The sequence below is a fragment of the Camponotus floridanus genome, unplaced genomic scaffold (genome assembly GCF_003227725.1).
Source record: "Camponotus floridanus strain SB8 unplaced genomic scaffold, Cflo_v7.5 scaffold67, whole genome shotgun sequence".
Lineage (NCBI taxonomy): Eukaryota > Metazoa > Arthropoda > Insecta > Hymenoptera > Formicidae > Camponotus > Camponotus floridanus.
The window spans coordinates 884,187-901,710 of NW_020229835.1; the positions used below are offsets into that span (position 1 = coordinate 884,187).

The following is a 17,524-nucleotide window of genomic DNA, read 5'->3' on the forward strand; positions in this document are numbered from 1 at the left end:
ATATATGCATTTCATCAATTTTAATCGTTGGCAATTGAAACGCAATCAGGTTTCTTTCTCTAGATATACATCATGTGTACAAAAAAAAAAAAAATAAGCGTGAATCTCTCGATTCGATTTTTCATTTCGTGCCGATTTTTGCATCTCTTGCCAAATCTCAAGCGCACGTTTATCTCTGAATCTAAAGAGAAAGAGGAAGAGAGAGAGAGAGAGAGAGACACACGGGGTGTAAATAAAAAAAGGAGTAGACTTTTATTTTTCGCGGGGACACGAGACGAGATCCGTGTAAAGGGGAAGAGGGGGGAGGGGGCCTCGACGCGACGAGGAGGAAGAGGAGGAGATAGGTGCGGGAGGGAAGGGGGTGGAGAGGGGGATCGGCTGGCGCCCGGTGACCGTAGACGGGCGGCAGTGGATAGTCCGCGCTCGCGGTAGCGCTTGTGTTCGTCGCGTAGATATAAAGTCCAAGATGGCCGACCACAGGGAACGGGACTCTTACTACTCGCAGACGGATCTGCGCTCGAAGAACGACGATCCCCCGAACTCCCGTCTCTTCGTCATCTGTCACAAGAGCCTCGAGGAGGATGATCTCAGGAAGGCGTTCGAGAAGTTCGGCAAGATCGAGGACATCTGGGTGGTTAAGGATCGCAACACGGGCGAGAATAAAGGTGATCCTGCTGCCTAAAGCCTTGCTAAGGATGAGATCTGATCGATAAGGGAATTCGCCTCTCTCTTTCTCTCTCTCTCTCTCTCTCTCTCTCTCTTTCTTTCTCTCTTCTTCCTCTCCTTCTGTCCCTTTCTCGCTGAAGTTGTTCCCTTCTAAAGTCCTGGGGTCCGGAAAATTTATGTGATCTTTCTCTCTCTCTCTTTTTTTTTCCTACCTGTCAATGAGTCTAGTTCTAATCTTCCGTGTTGTTTGTGTTGCCCTGATGTAGGCGTTACGTATATCAAGTTCTCCAAAACGTCCGAGGCGGCGTTCGCCCTCGAGGAGATGAACGGCAAGATGCTGGGGTCCGTTGGCAGACCCATCAAAGTGATGATCGCCTCGAAGTAAGCCTCGTCCGTCCTCATACAGCGCAGAAACATTGCGGCAATATTGCAATATTACATTGTAATATTGCTGCAATATTGCTGGATGGGTCTGGTTACTTTCATTTCATCTCAAGATCCCAGGAAACACCAAGTAACATTTATATAACTGTTACATGATATGTAACTGTTATATAACTCGTTTGCTGGGATATTTTAATCGAATGTACCCCATACAGCACAGACTATTGTTATTACATTGCAGCAATATTGCAATATTGCAATATTGCTGCAATAACATTGTAATATTGCTGCAATATTGCTGCAATGGGTCTGGTTACTTTCATTTCATCTCAAGATCCCAGGAAACACCAAGTAACATTTATATAACTGTTAGTTGTAATTTTCCACTCAGCAATATAACTGTTACATGTTATGTAACTGTTATATAACACGTTATATTGCTGAGTGGGAAATTACAACTAATAGTTATATAAATGTTACTTGGTGTTTGCTGGGATATTTTAATTGGACATATCCCATACAGCACAGACTATTGTTATTACATTGCAGCAATATTGCAGCAACATTGCAATATTGCCGCAATATTGTTGCAATGTAACAATAGTCTGTGAATAACTACAATAATAATTTCCCACTCAAAAATATAACTGTTACATGTTATATAACTGTTACATAACATGTAACAGTTATATTGTTGAGTGGGAAATTATAACTAACATTTATATAACTGTTATTTGGCGTGTGTTGGGATTCTTCTCAATATTGCAGTAATATTGCGGCAATATTGCAATGTTGCTGCAATGTTACAACAATATTTTAACAATATTAATAATATCGCTGCAATATTCTGTGCTGCGTGGGATAATACTTTACCCCATGATTAATTATGATTCTTTTTGTAGCCGAGATCAGGGCTCGGTGCGCGAGACAAATGAAGAGGAGAGGTGGGTCCGACTGTTCTGCGTTCTACCGAAAACCATGACCGACAGCGAGCTGCAGCAAGAGTTCTCCAAGTTCGGCGCGATCGAGTACGCAACCGTGGTCAAGGATCGCAGCACGAACGAGTCCAAGGGTTTCGGCTACGTCAAGTTCAAGAAGGTGTCCAGCGCCGCGCGAGCGTTCGAAGAGTGCGATAGAAAGTACAAGGCGGTGTTCGCCGAGCCGAAGAAACCGAAACCTGATCACAACGACGCCAAGTACAACAACGGTCTGTCCAGCGTCGCGTACGACGGTACTGGTGGTAGCTACGGCACGTCCAACTTCGGCAAGAGCAGCATCAGTCTGGAGATCGCGACCAACTACTCCAACTCGGATGGCTACACGCGTCTACAGGTGATCGCGCATCCTGCGTTGAATCAGGATCAGCTGTGGAAGCTGTTCGACATCGTCCCCGGTATGGACTACTGCCACCTGAAGACCGACGTCAGATACAGGATGCCACGAGGTCAGGCGGTAGTGGTTTACAACAACTCGAGCGCGGCGGCGTACGCCCGCGAGAAGTTCCACGGCTTTGAGTACCCACCTGGGCATCGGATGATCGTCAAGCCGGACTTGACGAGCGCGCCGCCGAAGAGCGCGACGAAGCCGGGCGGTTCGACGACGGTCGGTAGCGTCGCCAACGCGAGGACGGATCTGGCCCACCTGGCGGAGACGATCGCCCAGGCAACCTCGTTGATTCAAGCCGCGGGGTTGACGGCACCGAGTGAGTAAACTTAAACTTGGTGCCACGAACACTGAGAAAAAAATCTGGTTGCATTAATTAGAATTCTGCTAGATTCAACCAGTATGTCTGTTGGAAAATGGACGAACCTGAATTCTTGTAGGAATTACCAGATGAATCTGATTAATTTCTTCCTGTTCAATTTAAATTCTTAATAATACTCGCCAGCATCAAGTCGTCTAAAATATTTTCCATCTAATCTCAAAAGTCTGTTTAATATTCTGAATTCCAACAAGATTATTGAATAAATTCAATCCAGATTATTGAATATTTAATTATTTTTTTATTTAATTATTTTTTTATTTAATTATTTTAAATTCAATTTTTTATTCAAATTTTTTATTTAATTATTTTAAATTCAATTTGTTAGAAATTAAATTGATAAACAGTGAGAGTGCAAGAAGAGGATGCAGCTCTAACACATAATCAGAGAGCTAGCGTTCTCTTTCTGGCACTATTGCTCATAAGAGAAAAAAAATATACTTTGAATTTAATGTTAATACTACACTTCTTTATATACATTTCATGGCAAATATTGAATACGAGTTAAGTTAAGAAGTAAGCAAAGAAATTAATGTAACAAGAAATTTTATAGATCCAACCAGAAAATACAAACCAAATCCTTAGTAAAATCTATTAAACGTTCTAGCTATAAAAAATCGAGTCTTAACATGATAACTAGAAATTCTTGTTTGATTTAACCAAAATGCCTTCAATCATATATGTCTTGTTGATACAATCAAACGATTTTTCTCAGTGAGGAAGCAAATACGTTGTGCGTCAAGTGTCATTACTTTTCTCGTTCTAGGCTTGGATCACATATCCGTGAAGCTGCCGCCAGCGCAGCCGATGGCGAGCATCGACGCCGAGGTGGCCAAGAGATGCTTCATCGTCTGCGGTCCACCGGTACCGCCCATCTACGCTATGAAGGACGCCTTCTGCAGGTTCGGAAATCTCATAGACGTATACATGTTACCCGGCAAAAATTGCGGCTACGCCAAGTACGCCAGCGTTGACAGCGCAAACGAGGCCATCGAGGTAAGATCTTCATTGTTGAAGAATCTCCTATCCATTTTGATGAAATGGAAAATACTTATTTATACCATACTAGGTTCTACACGGGCAGGAGATCTGTGGTTCTCGGCTGAAGGTGTTGGAGGCGGAGGAACGAAACGTGGGCGAGGACCGGCGAAAACGATTGCGGATGGACGAGGACGAGAATTGAAGGGGTTGTTAAAAAGCTCGTATCTCGTAAGTAGTAGACGAAACGTAGTGCGGCGCGAAGGGAAAGAGAAGCATTTCTTTGCAATACACTCCCGACGTTGTGTTTTGTCGACGCTGTCATTCTCTCTCTCTCTCTCTTTCTCTCTTTCTCTTTCTATCTCCTCCTCTCCCTCCTCCCCCTCCTCTTCCTCCTCGGGCACGGGGGGGAAGACAAAGCCGGCAGGAGAGAATGTAATTTTTGCTGTTTGTCTTCACAGACTGACTGGTATATACAAGCTGGACGCACGCAACAAAAAGAGACGAATTTAAAGACTACTCACTTGACCACGTCAAGGGCCTGCATCCAGGGAAAACTACTCCAACTACCTACCTAATATACATATATATATACATATATGTATATATTCATATATATATATATAATATGTATATGTATATTTAACTGTTCGCTTTACGTTCGCGCGCAACTGCAACAACGTTACTGAAACTTTTAACTGCTACTCTACTATTACTACTACTACTACTACTATTACTTTTTATCCTCTTACATGTTCGTCCGTTTCACACACGATTTATAGCGCTCGCGAGGGACTCGTGTTTTCTGTTATTTTAAGAGGCTTGTGCGAACGGTTCGATTTCGTTGAGCATCTCGTTTGCTGTGTACCCTGGCAAGCGCATGGATGTCGCTCCTATGTGTATGCATTTTCTTCGCTCGCGAGAGGACCGCAAGACCACCTTCTGACGAGGAAAGATACCCAACTGTCACTCACGGATTCCAATGGAACTTTGTACCACTTGTGAAACTATGCAGAATAATAGACATGAATTTTTTTTTATCTGCGCAGAAGCGATTTTGAGGGCAGAAACAACCCCTTGTATACAGGGTGGGCCATTTTAAGACGCCATCCAACGTCAAACTCATGGCGCCAGTAAATAGATCTTTTTACACCCTACTTTTGTCTGAAACAATTTTTTATACAACTAAAATTTTTTGCGATACCAAGTCCGTATATCCACCCGCTATGTACAGGGTGTATCTTAAAAAGCTCCCACTAAGCAAATAGCGTTATTCCTGATTAAAAACCGAGTCAAAAAGTTCTGAACCATATTTTCCCATAATGCTTAATAAAGCAGTAATTAATGAGTAAAGTCGCGCCAATAAAAAGACAAACTTCCTCGTTATCAACGTATGAAGATTTGGATAAGCAAAAAAATAAACTGTCTTGTGTTAATTTTTAAACAATTCATCTTTTTTCAGAAATCTTTTTAATACTTAAATCTGATTAATTATTTAATGAATCTTAGAAGAAAAATGGTTTTAATCAGGAATAACGCTATTTGTTTAGTGGGAGCTTTTTTAAGGAACATCCTGTATACATAAGAGGTTGTTTCTCCCCTTAAAATCGTTTCTCCGCAGATAAAAAAAAATATGTGTCTATTATTTTGCATAGTTTTACAAATATACAAAGTTTCATTAGAAAGAGTGACATTTGGGTATCTTTCCTTGTGAGAATCGAGGGAAACAAAGCGTACCGATTCGTTTCCCGCGAGATCTCCCCTTTTCTTTTTACTCTGATTTATAGCTTTATTTGTTAGATTGTTATCTGATTATTAACGATGGAGATTGTATTTTCTCGGACGGTGAACCGTCAGAGTTGTTTACACTAAAAGTCGCTTCAACTCGACAACTTTGTAAAGAGAAAAAAAAAGATATTAATATATATATTTAACGAGTAGTAACTCACAATATCAGTGAATCGTTCAATGGCAAAAGTACATTTCTATAATGTATGCAAATTTTGTTTCATACATGTAAAGCACGCAGTAATGCACTATAACAAATATATGTATATATTTTTTTTTTTTTAAGTGAAAGTGCTGTCCGTTCGCACAGGCTTTTAGATATAATCTGTGTTAGGTTTAGCAAGAGAGAAATCTTTCATTTATAATTACATTTCTGTACTTTTTCTTTTTTATAGTTATTATATTGCGTGCAGGAAGCAAAATATATGACTTGTACGTTAGACACCCATTGACAGCTTTCACAAGACGATAGGTATTAAAATTATTGCGGATATAAAAAAAAGGAAAAGAAATTACCGCAAAGCAAGGTACATCCTTGAGATACCGGTGCAAATATTTATCCTATGTATAATGATTGTTCATGGTCGGATTCTGTTCTTTGTTAATGCATTACACTTCTTTATATCGTACATCGATCGTGTTTATTATAAAATATTTTTAACTCGTGTAGATATTTTGTAATAAAATGAAACGTTTATTTACGTACTGCCTTTTATGTAAGACAAGAAGAAAACTCGTTATTGCTTAAGCTTTTAAATAACGAAAAACTGTTACTTTTGCTTCTTTCAAACAAGAAAGTTTCGACTCATTTTTTTATCTTAAGAACTAATGAAGGAATGATCAACGACTTATTAAGAAAAAAATATGGCCGAGAGAAACGGTGAATATTTTTCGACTTTTAATATACACCTGAAAAATTTTTTCTACATATGAAGAAAAAAAAAGTATATAAAAATATTAAGATAAAATATTGCCAAGACGTATGTTATGCTTTTAATTGTGTGAATGTATCTTATTTTATAGAAGCTATCGATGTACGAAATGTACTGGCATGTAAATTATCTTTCATGTTTAAGAGAGTACAAAGAACAAACACGGAGCGTATATGTGTTAGACTTGTCGCTTACTTGAGATTAAAATAGAAGGAAGGAGGGAAGACGACTTTCCCTTAGATATACGTGAATTTAGAATTCATCACGAAATCAAACAACCTCGTCACACACGTAATAATAATTGACGCACAACATTGAATAATGATAGACACGCATTTTTGTATCACCTACGTGCGATTTTAGACCCACACTGTATTGACCGTAAAAAGAGGAAAACGAATGATGTTCCGGAGACTGTAACTGTGACTTGTTTTTTTTCTGGATGGTATCAAATACACATGTGGAAATACGCAATAAATCCCAAACACCGACTCTCTCACTTCATTTTTTTTCTCACTGCTCACTATCGAACGGAGAGTATTATACGATTCTGTTCGCGCGTCCGTCAAAACTGCTACTTCCTGAGATGATCTGACATGTGTTCTTCTCGCTTCCAGGATACCGCGGAAATTCCACGAGGGAGAAGCATCGTACCTGAAGACTGTGATATTATTTTTAGCAACGTGAAAATATTATAATGTTTCTACGAGATTGTACATGGAACAAAGTTTTACAGAGAATATACATATATATTATTATATTTTTATACATGCAATGACTCTTTCTCGGTTGATGTCATTTGTATTCGTAAATTTATTAGCATGTATTTTCGTCATTTGTAAATTTTGTTTACGTATATTTTCATTTTGATCGTTATTTATATTTTAAATTTTAATTGAGCGAATAATGATAAATTATATTATTTTTTTTATCATCTATTTTCAGAAACTTTTTTAATTATTGAAAGAAATATATATATATATATATATATATATATATTTATACTTATATATATATATATATATATTTTTAACAATTAAAAAAGCTTCTAAAGATACTTTTATAATTTAAAAAATTTTTTAATTATTGAAAATATGGATATATATATATATATATATATATATATTTCAATAATTAAAAAAGTCTATTTTATTTTTATTATATTTTTATACATATTTTTAGAAATTTCTTAAAAATTTTAAATATTTTCTAAAAATTATTTAATCACCGAATATAGATTAAAAAAGTTTTTAAAAAGAGAATATAATTTATTCGCCTAGTTATTTAAATGACTTTTTTACATTTTTGTGACAATATTTAATTACGTGTATTATTATAAGCATTTTAATCTGTCACTGAAAACGAGCGTATTTTCCCGTTGCAAGCATTTGAAGAATAGAATTTTAAATTTGGCGGGACACAGTAGCAACGATAAATTCAGACGAGACTTGCAGTAGTAAAGATACGTTCAAACAGTCGACGAGGAGTAGTAAAGCCGCGATTGGGACGTCTATAAAGATATAATGTACACACGCACACATACATAAAGGTACTTCTCAATATATTTCTTACTTTTTTACTTCAATTTTAATTTAATTTATTATATTTTTAATTTATTATTATAATTTCATTTTTATTATAATTTTATTATTATTATAATTTTATTATTATAATTATATTTTTTATTTTTATTATTATACTTTATATTTTATTATTATTATAATTTTATTTTTATTTTTTATAATTTATTATTATAATTATATTTTTTATTTTTATTATTATTATATTTTATATTTATTATTTTATTATTATTATATAATTTTATTTTTATTTTTTTTTATTTTTTATAATTTATTATATTTATTTTTAATTATTTTTAATTTTAGTCTTTTAAAAAAAAAATCGCAACGAATGTAGGCGCGAAACGTCCTGAAGTGGGGCGCAATCTCCGCTGAATAGGTCGCGAACGCACCGCCGCGGCGCGGAGGGGCAGGTAGGTAGGAGCGGCGAGGGAGCGGGGCGGGCGCTGTCACGTGTCCCAGAACGTGCGGCTGGCGCGAATCGCGCTTCACGCGGGAATCATCGGCCAGTCCGCGTCCTGTCGCGCACATGAGCGGTCGTTAATCTTTGAATCTCGAGAGATGAATCGCGAACTCGAAACGGACGCATCGCGCGTCGCGTAAAGGAAGTTCTTCCGAAGGAGAATACGTTTTTTTTTCTCGTTAAGAAGATTATCCTTGTTCGAAAAATAAAAAGAGAGATCGCGCACAATGGAGGAGGTGTCCGTGGAGAACGCCAAAGTGTCGGACTCCGGATACTCCAACACTTGCAGCAACAGTCAGTCGCATCGCAGGTGAGTGCGACTCGCAATTTTCAAAATTTCTTTTTCCTGTCGTTAGAAACAGTCGCCTGTGATTTTCCAATCTCTTTTGAGTGATGGGATATTTTTGGAAAAAATGTGGGAATTGTTATAATATTTGTAATATAATTGTTATAATAATTTGAGATTATCAAAATAAAAAAACTTGTTTTTTTTTTGCTAAATAAAGGTTTACGTTGGAGATTGTGTTCCTTTAGAACACTTTATTATTATTTTTTCTCGTGTTATTAAATTATATATTTGAATTTTTTAATAAATAATAATTAAATAATTATTTAATAAATAATAATTAAATATTTTTTTTTGTTTCGTGTTATTAAATTATATATTTGAATTTTTGTAAATTATGCGCGGAGCTTTCTGTCTTTTTGGATAATAATAGTTTACTATAAAAATGCGTGAGAAATTGAAAATGTATTATACGTCAAATTCACACTAAGACTATACGTCATATTATGGAATCTTTCTTCGACACGTGATCGATGTACTTCAAAGTGCACATTGAATACACGTGTGACCTCGGTTTGAACTTCGGCCATTTATTCGTGATGCGATTACCTTCTTAGTAAATAACACGGTCGTACATATTGAATATATCTATAATGATCGATATATCGTTAAGTAGTAACAAATAGTACATACAACAAGACAATCATGCGGAAATCACGTTGTTTATTTCCTTGAATTTCATTGAATGGCATTGTCAGATTCCTTTTACTACAAGTGATAAAATCGAATGTATTCTCATTGTTTAAAAGTTAACAATACAAATGTTTTTCATTTTCTTTTGTATTATACATTTCTATTTGCCTTTTGTTTATATATATGATATGGAAAAATGTAAAAAAATAAAAGAAATGAACGATACGAAATAGAATAAAAAAATTAATGAAATAAAATTCGAGAGAAATTTATATAATATAATAATTACATGATTTTTTTTATATAATGTAATAATTATAATTATAAAAAAAATATAATAATTATATATATATATATATATATATATATATATATATATATTATAATGATAAAGTGGAATATATATTCTTAATTTAAAATATGAAAAATTATTAACTTGAAAATGATTTATTTGATTTCTCACAAATTTTATTTTATTTGTTTTTTTTTATTCTATTTTGTATTATTGCATTTTTATGTTGTTTTTTTATATATGTAGTATATTATTTTTTATTACTTATTATATTTTTATTTTATATTATTTTTGTTTTTTTACATATATTATTTTTTTATTAATTTTTTACATTTGTATAAATTATATACTCTATGTTTTTCTTAAACTAATTGAATTCGCGTTTGACTAATGAGAAATTACGTTGAATAGTCAATTAAGAGTTTATAATGAGCTGGAGTGATGCTAAGGAAAATCACGGGCACGTGTTTGGTGCTGTAGAGCGAGATTATTCCCACACAGCAAGATGATAACAGAAAGAACTCTTAATGTTCTCTCATTTAAGATATAGATATCCAAAAATTTCTTTAGAAAGACAACATAATGAGATCAGAAAGAGCCCTTATGCGCCATATCCAGAGAACAAAAGGACTTCTTCTGAAAGTCATCAAAAAGATAACTTTTTTGAGATATCTTATAACAAATATCAAAAAGATATCTTAAACTAGATATCTTTAGGAGTTCATGTTTATGATATCAATACGACATTCAGTTTAAGCATTCAAAACATTAAGGTTTTTTCTCAACAAAAATGTCGAGGCACTAATAATTTTCGAATTATAAATGATTGGAAATAAGGGGTTTTTCGTAAACTAAGCTTTGTAGAAATAAAATATTAACAAAATCACATTCTTCGATTAATTTTAAATAGAGTTTACTTTAGTTGAGTTTTAATTTAAGGCTTAATTGCAAAGATATATGACGACAAAAATCGGGAACATGCAAAAAATGATGGCCTTCATCGACATTTTCGTTGAGGAAAAATCGCTTCCAAATGATTCCAGAATAATAATACATCCAGAAATAGTCGGATTACGATGCTGGATATAATTTAACCTGCTTGGCTCGGCGTCGTTATAATCATAATTACATCCCTCTGACCACAATAGCCATTTAGTCGCTACTACCTGGGTGTACATCCTTCCTCGCAATATTCCCGATCGAGAACAAGCTCCTTTTATCTCTATTAAACGCTATTGTTTTATTTGTATTTTACTATTTTTGTCACACCACTTCTAAATACACTCGATAATTATACGATAATTATACGCTCTCATTTTCCCAGAAAATTTGCACTGTATGGTTATGCAACGATTAGGTTTAATTAGAATGGTTCATTAGAGAGATAATTTATCGATATAGCGAATCGAAGAAAAATCTGAATCCGTTTAAATTTAATAAGTTTCTAAAAAAGAAGAAATCTTCTTTAAAATTATTTTTTTTAAATTATTTATTTAAAAAAAAAGACTTCTTTTACATATATCCAGTGAACGAAATGACGAAGAATGATATACATGTTCAGCTTTTCTTGTATTTTTTCTAAGAATCTTAATTGACTATTCAACATAATTTCTCATTAGTCAAACACGAATTCAATAGTTTAAAAAAACAAAGAGTTCATATAATTAATAAAAATATTTAAAAAAATAAAAAAATAATACATATAAAACAAACATATAAAATAATACATATAAAAAAAACAAAAATAATATAAAATATAAAAAATAATAAATAATAAATAATAAAAAGACGTGACTTATATAATATATAATATATACTATGTAATATATATTATACAATATAATTACGATTATAAAATATAATAGTTATAATAAAATAAAATAAAACTAATGAATAAATATAATGATTATAATATAATAATTATATACTAAATATAATAATTGTGTGCAATATTAATTTATATAATACGTAGAAAATTAGATTTTTTATATCATGGAACATGATACATTTTTCGAAAATATCCTTGGAAAATATTTTGTAAGCATCATTTTTTTATATAATCATTTTTGTATACTTTAATATTTTAGTTATGTAATGAAGTAAAGTATTATTTTTCCAAAACAAATTTTATAGCGTGATGAGATATACATAGACTTAACAAGAATAAAAGGATTAAAGTTTGATGAATTAATTGCATAAATCTATCGCATAATCATGGATTGCAACAGATTAATTCTTTCGTTCGAACTGAAATACAGATCCTCGATAAATTAATCGCTGCGCTTTATATAATCAGAATCATCAGTTTTATACTGGCTTCTATAGACTTATATACACGCTGCCAATATCCTGATCATATCCTGTTCCATGTCGCGAAAATTAATGGACGTTATATTTTTAGAACACTGAGATATTTAAAAGATTTTTAGATATTTTCAGAATTTTTAGAATCTTAAGGAATTCATGTATCTTCTTTTTGAAGAGAAGAGAGGTCTTTGTTGATGAGAAAAAATGCATTCAAAAAATATATACACAGGGTGTTTCTTAATAAGGTTCTTAATCAGATTCTTTGTCGAAAATTAAGGGGTTTTTTTAATATATACATACTCCTACATCCCTCCTTGTGGAGTTATGCTCCTTCAAAAATGGGTAAAAGTTAGGTTTTTAGATTTTTATTCAAATTTTGTTTTTGTTCCAATTTTCATTTTTGTTTCAACATTTACTCTAATTATATTTTTATTTTAAAATTTAATTTTGTAATTCGAAACCTATGCTACTTAGCATCGTGCTGTGCACGATAATTTATTTTATTTTTTTTCTTGAAAACTATTGATTTTATGAAAAAAATAAAGGAAATAAAAAAGTTTCTAAATAAATCAAACTTTTTAATGCATATTTTTAGATGATTATATTCCGGCCCATTAAAAAGTTTTAATAAAAAATTGAATAGGGATTGCTAGTTTCATCCCCTTATAATACGGAAGGCTGAAAAAAATATTAATAAATAACCTTTTTACTAGTAGAAAATATCCACCTAATTTCATTTTTTTAACTTGTTCCAAATTTGAGAACAAAATAAAAACCTAATTTTTATTAATTTTATAATTTATATTTAATTATGTTTATATTTAATTATGTTTATTTAATTATGTTTATACGAAAAATCCCCCTTAATTTTCGACAAAGAATCATCTCCTAAAATGTTTCGCACTTATTAAGAAACACCCTGTATATCTTATTTAGTTGTCGCGTGTTTTATTTATGTTAAATCCATCCATAATATATAAATTTATTATTTTATTATTTTATTATTTATTATTTTATTACACGTTTATCGCGCGTTTTCTAATGCACCTCTCGGGGAATGTTTGACATTGACATGCTTTGCTCACCGCGACGGCGAGAGGGGACGTAGTGCAACGTGCGAGGGAGACAGAAACTCGTACACGGTTCGGTTAAGGCTAACCGGTTTCCCGGTGTGTGCCGGTTGCATTTTCCACGTCCTTAGCTAACGCGGCTAAAGACTCTTGCGAAACCTTCTCGCGCGAAAATGGGTCGAACGAAAAGGAGGCGTTTAATCAATTCGCAATCTCTGTTCGGGCCACGTGACAGCCACACTCAGTAAAATGCAAATCGGTGAAGTAGATCTTAGTAGTTAGTGTTTGCTGTAGATAATTTCAAAATTATCTAGATAAAAATAAAGATAAAAATCCGTAAATTTATCTTAGATGAGATTATAAATGGGATATTAAAATCATAAACACATATTCTTTCTCTTTTCCTAAAGAATATTTAAATAATAGCAAAAAGGTATATAAATGATATGATAAATATTTATTTATTAATTTACATTTATAATATATTTATAATATATTTATAATATATTAATAATATAATAATAATATATTTATAATATATTAATAATAATAATATAAAAAATATATTTTAGATAGATTTTTAGAAGCTTGCTTTAGATTTTTGGAAAACTTTTTTGCATAATGAAAACATCATCTTAGACAATTTTTAGATAAGATGACACATATTTTTCATCTAAGATAAAGATAAAGATACTTTGTATATCTTCATCTAGTTAAAGATAAAGATGATCCATTTCTTTATCTAGATGATTATCTAGATAATTTTTAATCTCGATACCAGCAAACACTGCTAGTAGTAGATCCAAAAGGATCAGATGCAGATCATCCTCGCGATTTATGTTAAATTTTAGTCGCATGAAATATAAAAGAATGGAAGATTCGTAAAAAAAATAGAGTAATAGGGTGTATTTTTTTTATCTTTTAGCGATACAATTTTTAAATTATTAGGAAGAATATAAAAGGATAGGAGCACTTTTATTATTTAAGGAAAGTTTTACGGGATCACTTATAGCGAGGTAATTTCGTGTACAATGTGTTTATTTACGCGTGACAATTTCCGGTAGAGGTGTATTATAATCAACGGATTATTATATCACAATCAAAGACGCCTCGAATGAAACGTAGGGGATGACTGTGTGGGTGTCGCACAGGATATTACAGAGGAAGATAATTACTAATAGTTAATTCTAGGACATGTATATCATGAATCAAACCTTTGCCTTTGTGACACGCAGAATGTGCTGTAACGTGACATTTCGCTGAAGCATGTATTTCCGATTATTAAAAACTCGTGAGAGCAAGTGTCACGTTCACGTATTGATACGAGTGATAGGAAATGAAATAATTGAAGCGAAAGAGAGAGAAATTTAAATTGCTATTTTATATAAAAAAGATACGTCCAGATAAATTATTTTTATTTTTATTTTTAATAATTAATTGAATATTTATTTAAATAATTTTTCATAATTAAATTAATAATATTTATTAAGAAGTTAATATTAATATTTTTAGTATATATTATTTATTTTAATTATTTATATTTAATAATTGTCAAATATAAATAATTAAAATAAATAGTATATAATAATTAAATAATAATATTTAATTTAATAAATAACAATATTTAATACAAATAATAATTACATTTAATAATTATTAATTAAATCAAATATTTATAATTATTAATATTTAATATTATTATAATATAATTAATATTAAATATTAATATTAATAATTATATTAAAATATATTAATTTATTATAATTAATATATTTTAATATAATTATTTATATTTAATAAAATCATAGCGAGAAAGAATATCAGATAACTATTGCATGCAAAAGTCGATTAATCTAAGATGATCGAAAATTATATACAGTTATAAAAATCTTTTTTATATAATAAAAAAGGAATAAGAAATACTCTTTCATGTAACATATTTTGCTTTAAATTAATCGGACGTTCAATCCGTTTTTGCATAACGTCGCGTACAATCAAAGGCACATCCTAGCCGCCATTATTCCATTTTCTTTGTGTCCCGCATAAGCTTGGAGCATAACCGGCGAAGGGAATCGATAGCGATCGTCGTCGTCCTCGCGGACTAGTCACGGGGCCGCGAACGTGAAGCGGTGCCTTCTTATGCAATAATTTTTCCAACAAATGCGGCCGGTCAGTCGATCGACGGCGGTCGGCGAATAATGAGGACAGTGAAAGGTCCGAGGAAGAGAGAGAGAGAGCGAGAGGGAAGGAGATATGTCGTATATAAGCAAGGGCCGTTTCACGTGTCACGTTTGTCGAACATGTGATCCGGGGCCTTTTTTCCTCGGCTGCGACCGGTTCGCAGTCTGCGATTTCGAGTCGAATGATTTTCCCGATCGACCGAGAGGGACTAGAAACTGTGCCGCGATTTTGCAATCATTTTGCGCGGAAAGAATCCTGGCGAGAATCGCCGCCATCGTTGCAATCGACCTCATTATGCAGAATGAATATTGCGACATTAGAAGATTATTGAGCGAGGCTGAAAATTTTGAGATTAATTTCGAAATATACAGGGTGTCTGCTAAACATGCGGCAAAAATTCAGAGGGTGATTTATTAGGTTATTTTAAGACTTTTTTGTTATCTGATGATTTTCGAAAAAATGCTTTGTTTCGAAAATAAAAGCAATAAAAGTTTTTTGACCAATTTTTCTTTTTTTCCTTGTAATTTTCAATAATTTTGTTAAAAAAACTTATATCGCCTGTTATCTATGGAATAAAAAATTGGTCAAAAAACTTTTATTGCTTTTATTTTCGAAACAAAGCATTTTTTCGAAAATCATCAGATAACAAAAAAGTCTTAAAATAATCCAATAAATCACCCCCTGAATTTTTGCCGCATGTTTAGCAGACACCCTGTATTTATAGCGGTAACAATATTACAATATTTAATATTGATGTTTATCACTTTGCGAAGTATTTAGATCGTATCATAATCTTATCTCCTGGTATAGGCAAAAGGAAAAAAATAATACAGTTTGAGTTTTTGGAGTTGCGATGCTTCGAATTTCGATTTGCATTTTATTCAAATATCTTTTCTTAACGTTTCTTTCCTTTTTTAATTTTTTAAGAATTAAATTAAATTTTTAAAGAATTTAATTTTTAATGATAATAGATTTAATTAAAAAATTTTTAATCTCTTTAATTCTTAAGAATTTAAATATTCGCAATTCAGAGCTTAAAACTTGAAATTCTATCAACTCTTTGAATTGGGATTCTTGAAATTTTATTTTGTATGCCGTTTTTTTTCTTCTATTTTCTTCGATTTAAAAAAATTAATACTGTATATATGCAGAATGAATATTGTGACATTACAGGATTATTCAGCGAGGCTGAAAATTTTGAGATTAATTTCGAAATATATTTATAGCGGTAACAATATCACAATATTTAATATTGATGTTTATCACTTTGCGAAGTATTTAGATCGTATCATAATTTTACCTCCTGATATAGGCAAAAGGAAAAAAATAATAAAGTTTGAGTTTTTGGAGTTGCGATGCTTCGAATTTCTATTTGCATTTTATTCAAATATCTTTTTTTAACGTTTCTTTCCTTTTTCAATTTTTTAAGAATTAAATTAAATTTTTAAAAAATTTAATTTTTAAAGATAATAGATTTATTAAAAAATTGTTAATCTCTTTAATTCTTAAGAATTTAAATATTCGCAATTCAGAGTTTAAAACTTGAAATTCTATCAATTTTTTGAATAGAGATTCTTGAAATTTTAGATTATGTCGTTTTTTTCCATTTCTTCGATTTTCAAAAATTAATATATATTTAATGTTTTGTAACAAAATATATTCTTTATTTCATTATTCACGTTTATTTTTATTTGTTAACTTCATTATCTTATTTTCTAGATGTTTTTATTCCACCAAAAAGGTTTTATACTCTTGCACGCTCATATCTAAAAATATAACGTAATAGATTTACTTGTTATTCTATTTTTATTGCTGCAAATCCGCTCAGGATTGTCAGCAATAATGATGGCGCCAATGAAAATAACCGGTCAAGGTCTGACTCGATAACGCGCAGGAGTTCGTCGCATTTTGTGTCAGATATTCGTGTTATTCGAAAAAAGAATATAATCGAATATTTTAAATGATTGTAAAATCATTAAAATACAAATAAAAATCTATAAAAATCATCGAAAAAATCTACAAAAATTATCGAAAAATATCTATAAAAAAATCTATAAAAATCTATAAAAATTTATCTACAAAACAATTCGAAAATATCAAAACCTATAAAAATACTTCTATAAAAAAATCGAAAATATCTAA

General features: G+C 31.8%; 2 protein-coding genes across 5 annotated transcripts in view; both read left to right on the plus strand.

The window, feature by feature from the left end:
• The first annotated feature begins 400 nt into the window (after positions 1 to 400).
• LOC105256453 (RNA-binding protein 45) lies at positions 401 to 7,285 on the plus strand. Of its 2 annotated transcripts, none has more exons than XM_011266353.3 (6): positions 401 to 665; positions 933 to 1,047; positions 1,953 to 2,752; positions 3,579 to 3,808; positions 3,882 to 4,021; positions 7,128 to 7,285. In XM_011266353.3, exons 1-5 carry the CDS (start codon positions 467 to 469, stop codon positions 3,993 to 3,995), a joined length of 1,458 nt encoding a protein of 485 aa, XP_011264655.1. In that variant the 5' UTR covers positions 401 to 466; the 3' UTR covers positions 3,996 to 4,021; positions 7,128 to 7,285. The 2 variants fall into 2 exon arrangements, with proteins under 2 accessions (XP_011264655.1, XP_011264656.1); XM_011266354.3 differs by having other exon boundaries at positions 4,252 to 7,280.
• A 1,302-nt stretch (positions 7,286 to 8,587) lies between these two features.
• The window catches only part of LOC105256454 (period circadian protein), a 33,951-nt gene continuing 25,014 nt past the window's right edge, over positions 8,588 to 17,524 (plus strand). For all 3 annotated transcript variants that reach the window (XM_011266356.3, XM_011266355.3, XM_011266359.3), the window contains exon 1: positions 8,588 to 8,863. In XM_011266356.3, coding sequence (XP_011264658.1) covers positions 8,781 to 8,863 — 83 coding nt within the window. In that variant the 5' untranslated portion in view covers positions 8,588 to 8,780. The remainder of the gene's footprint in view (positions 8,864 to 17,524) is intronic.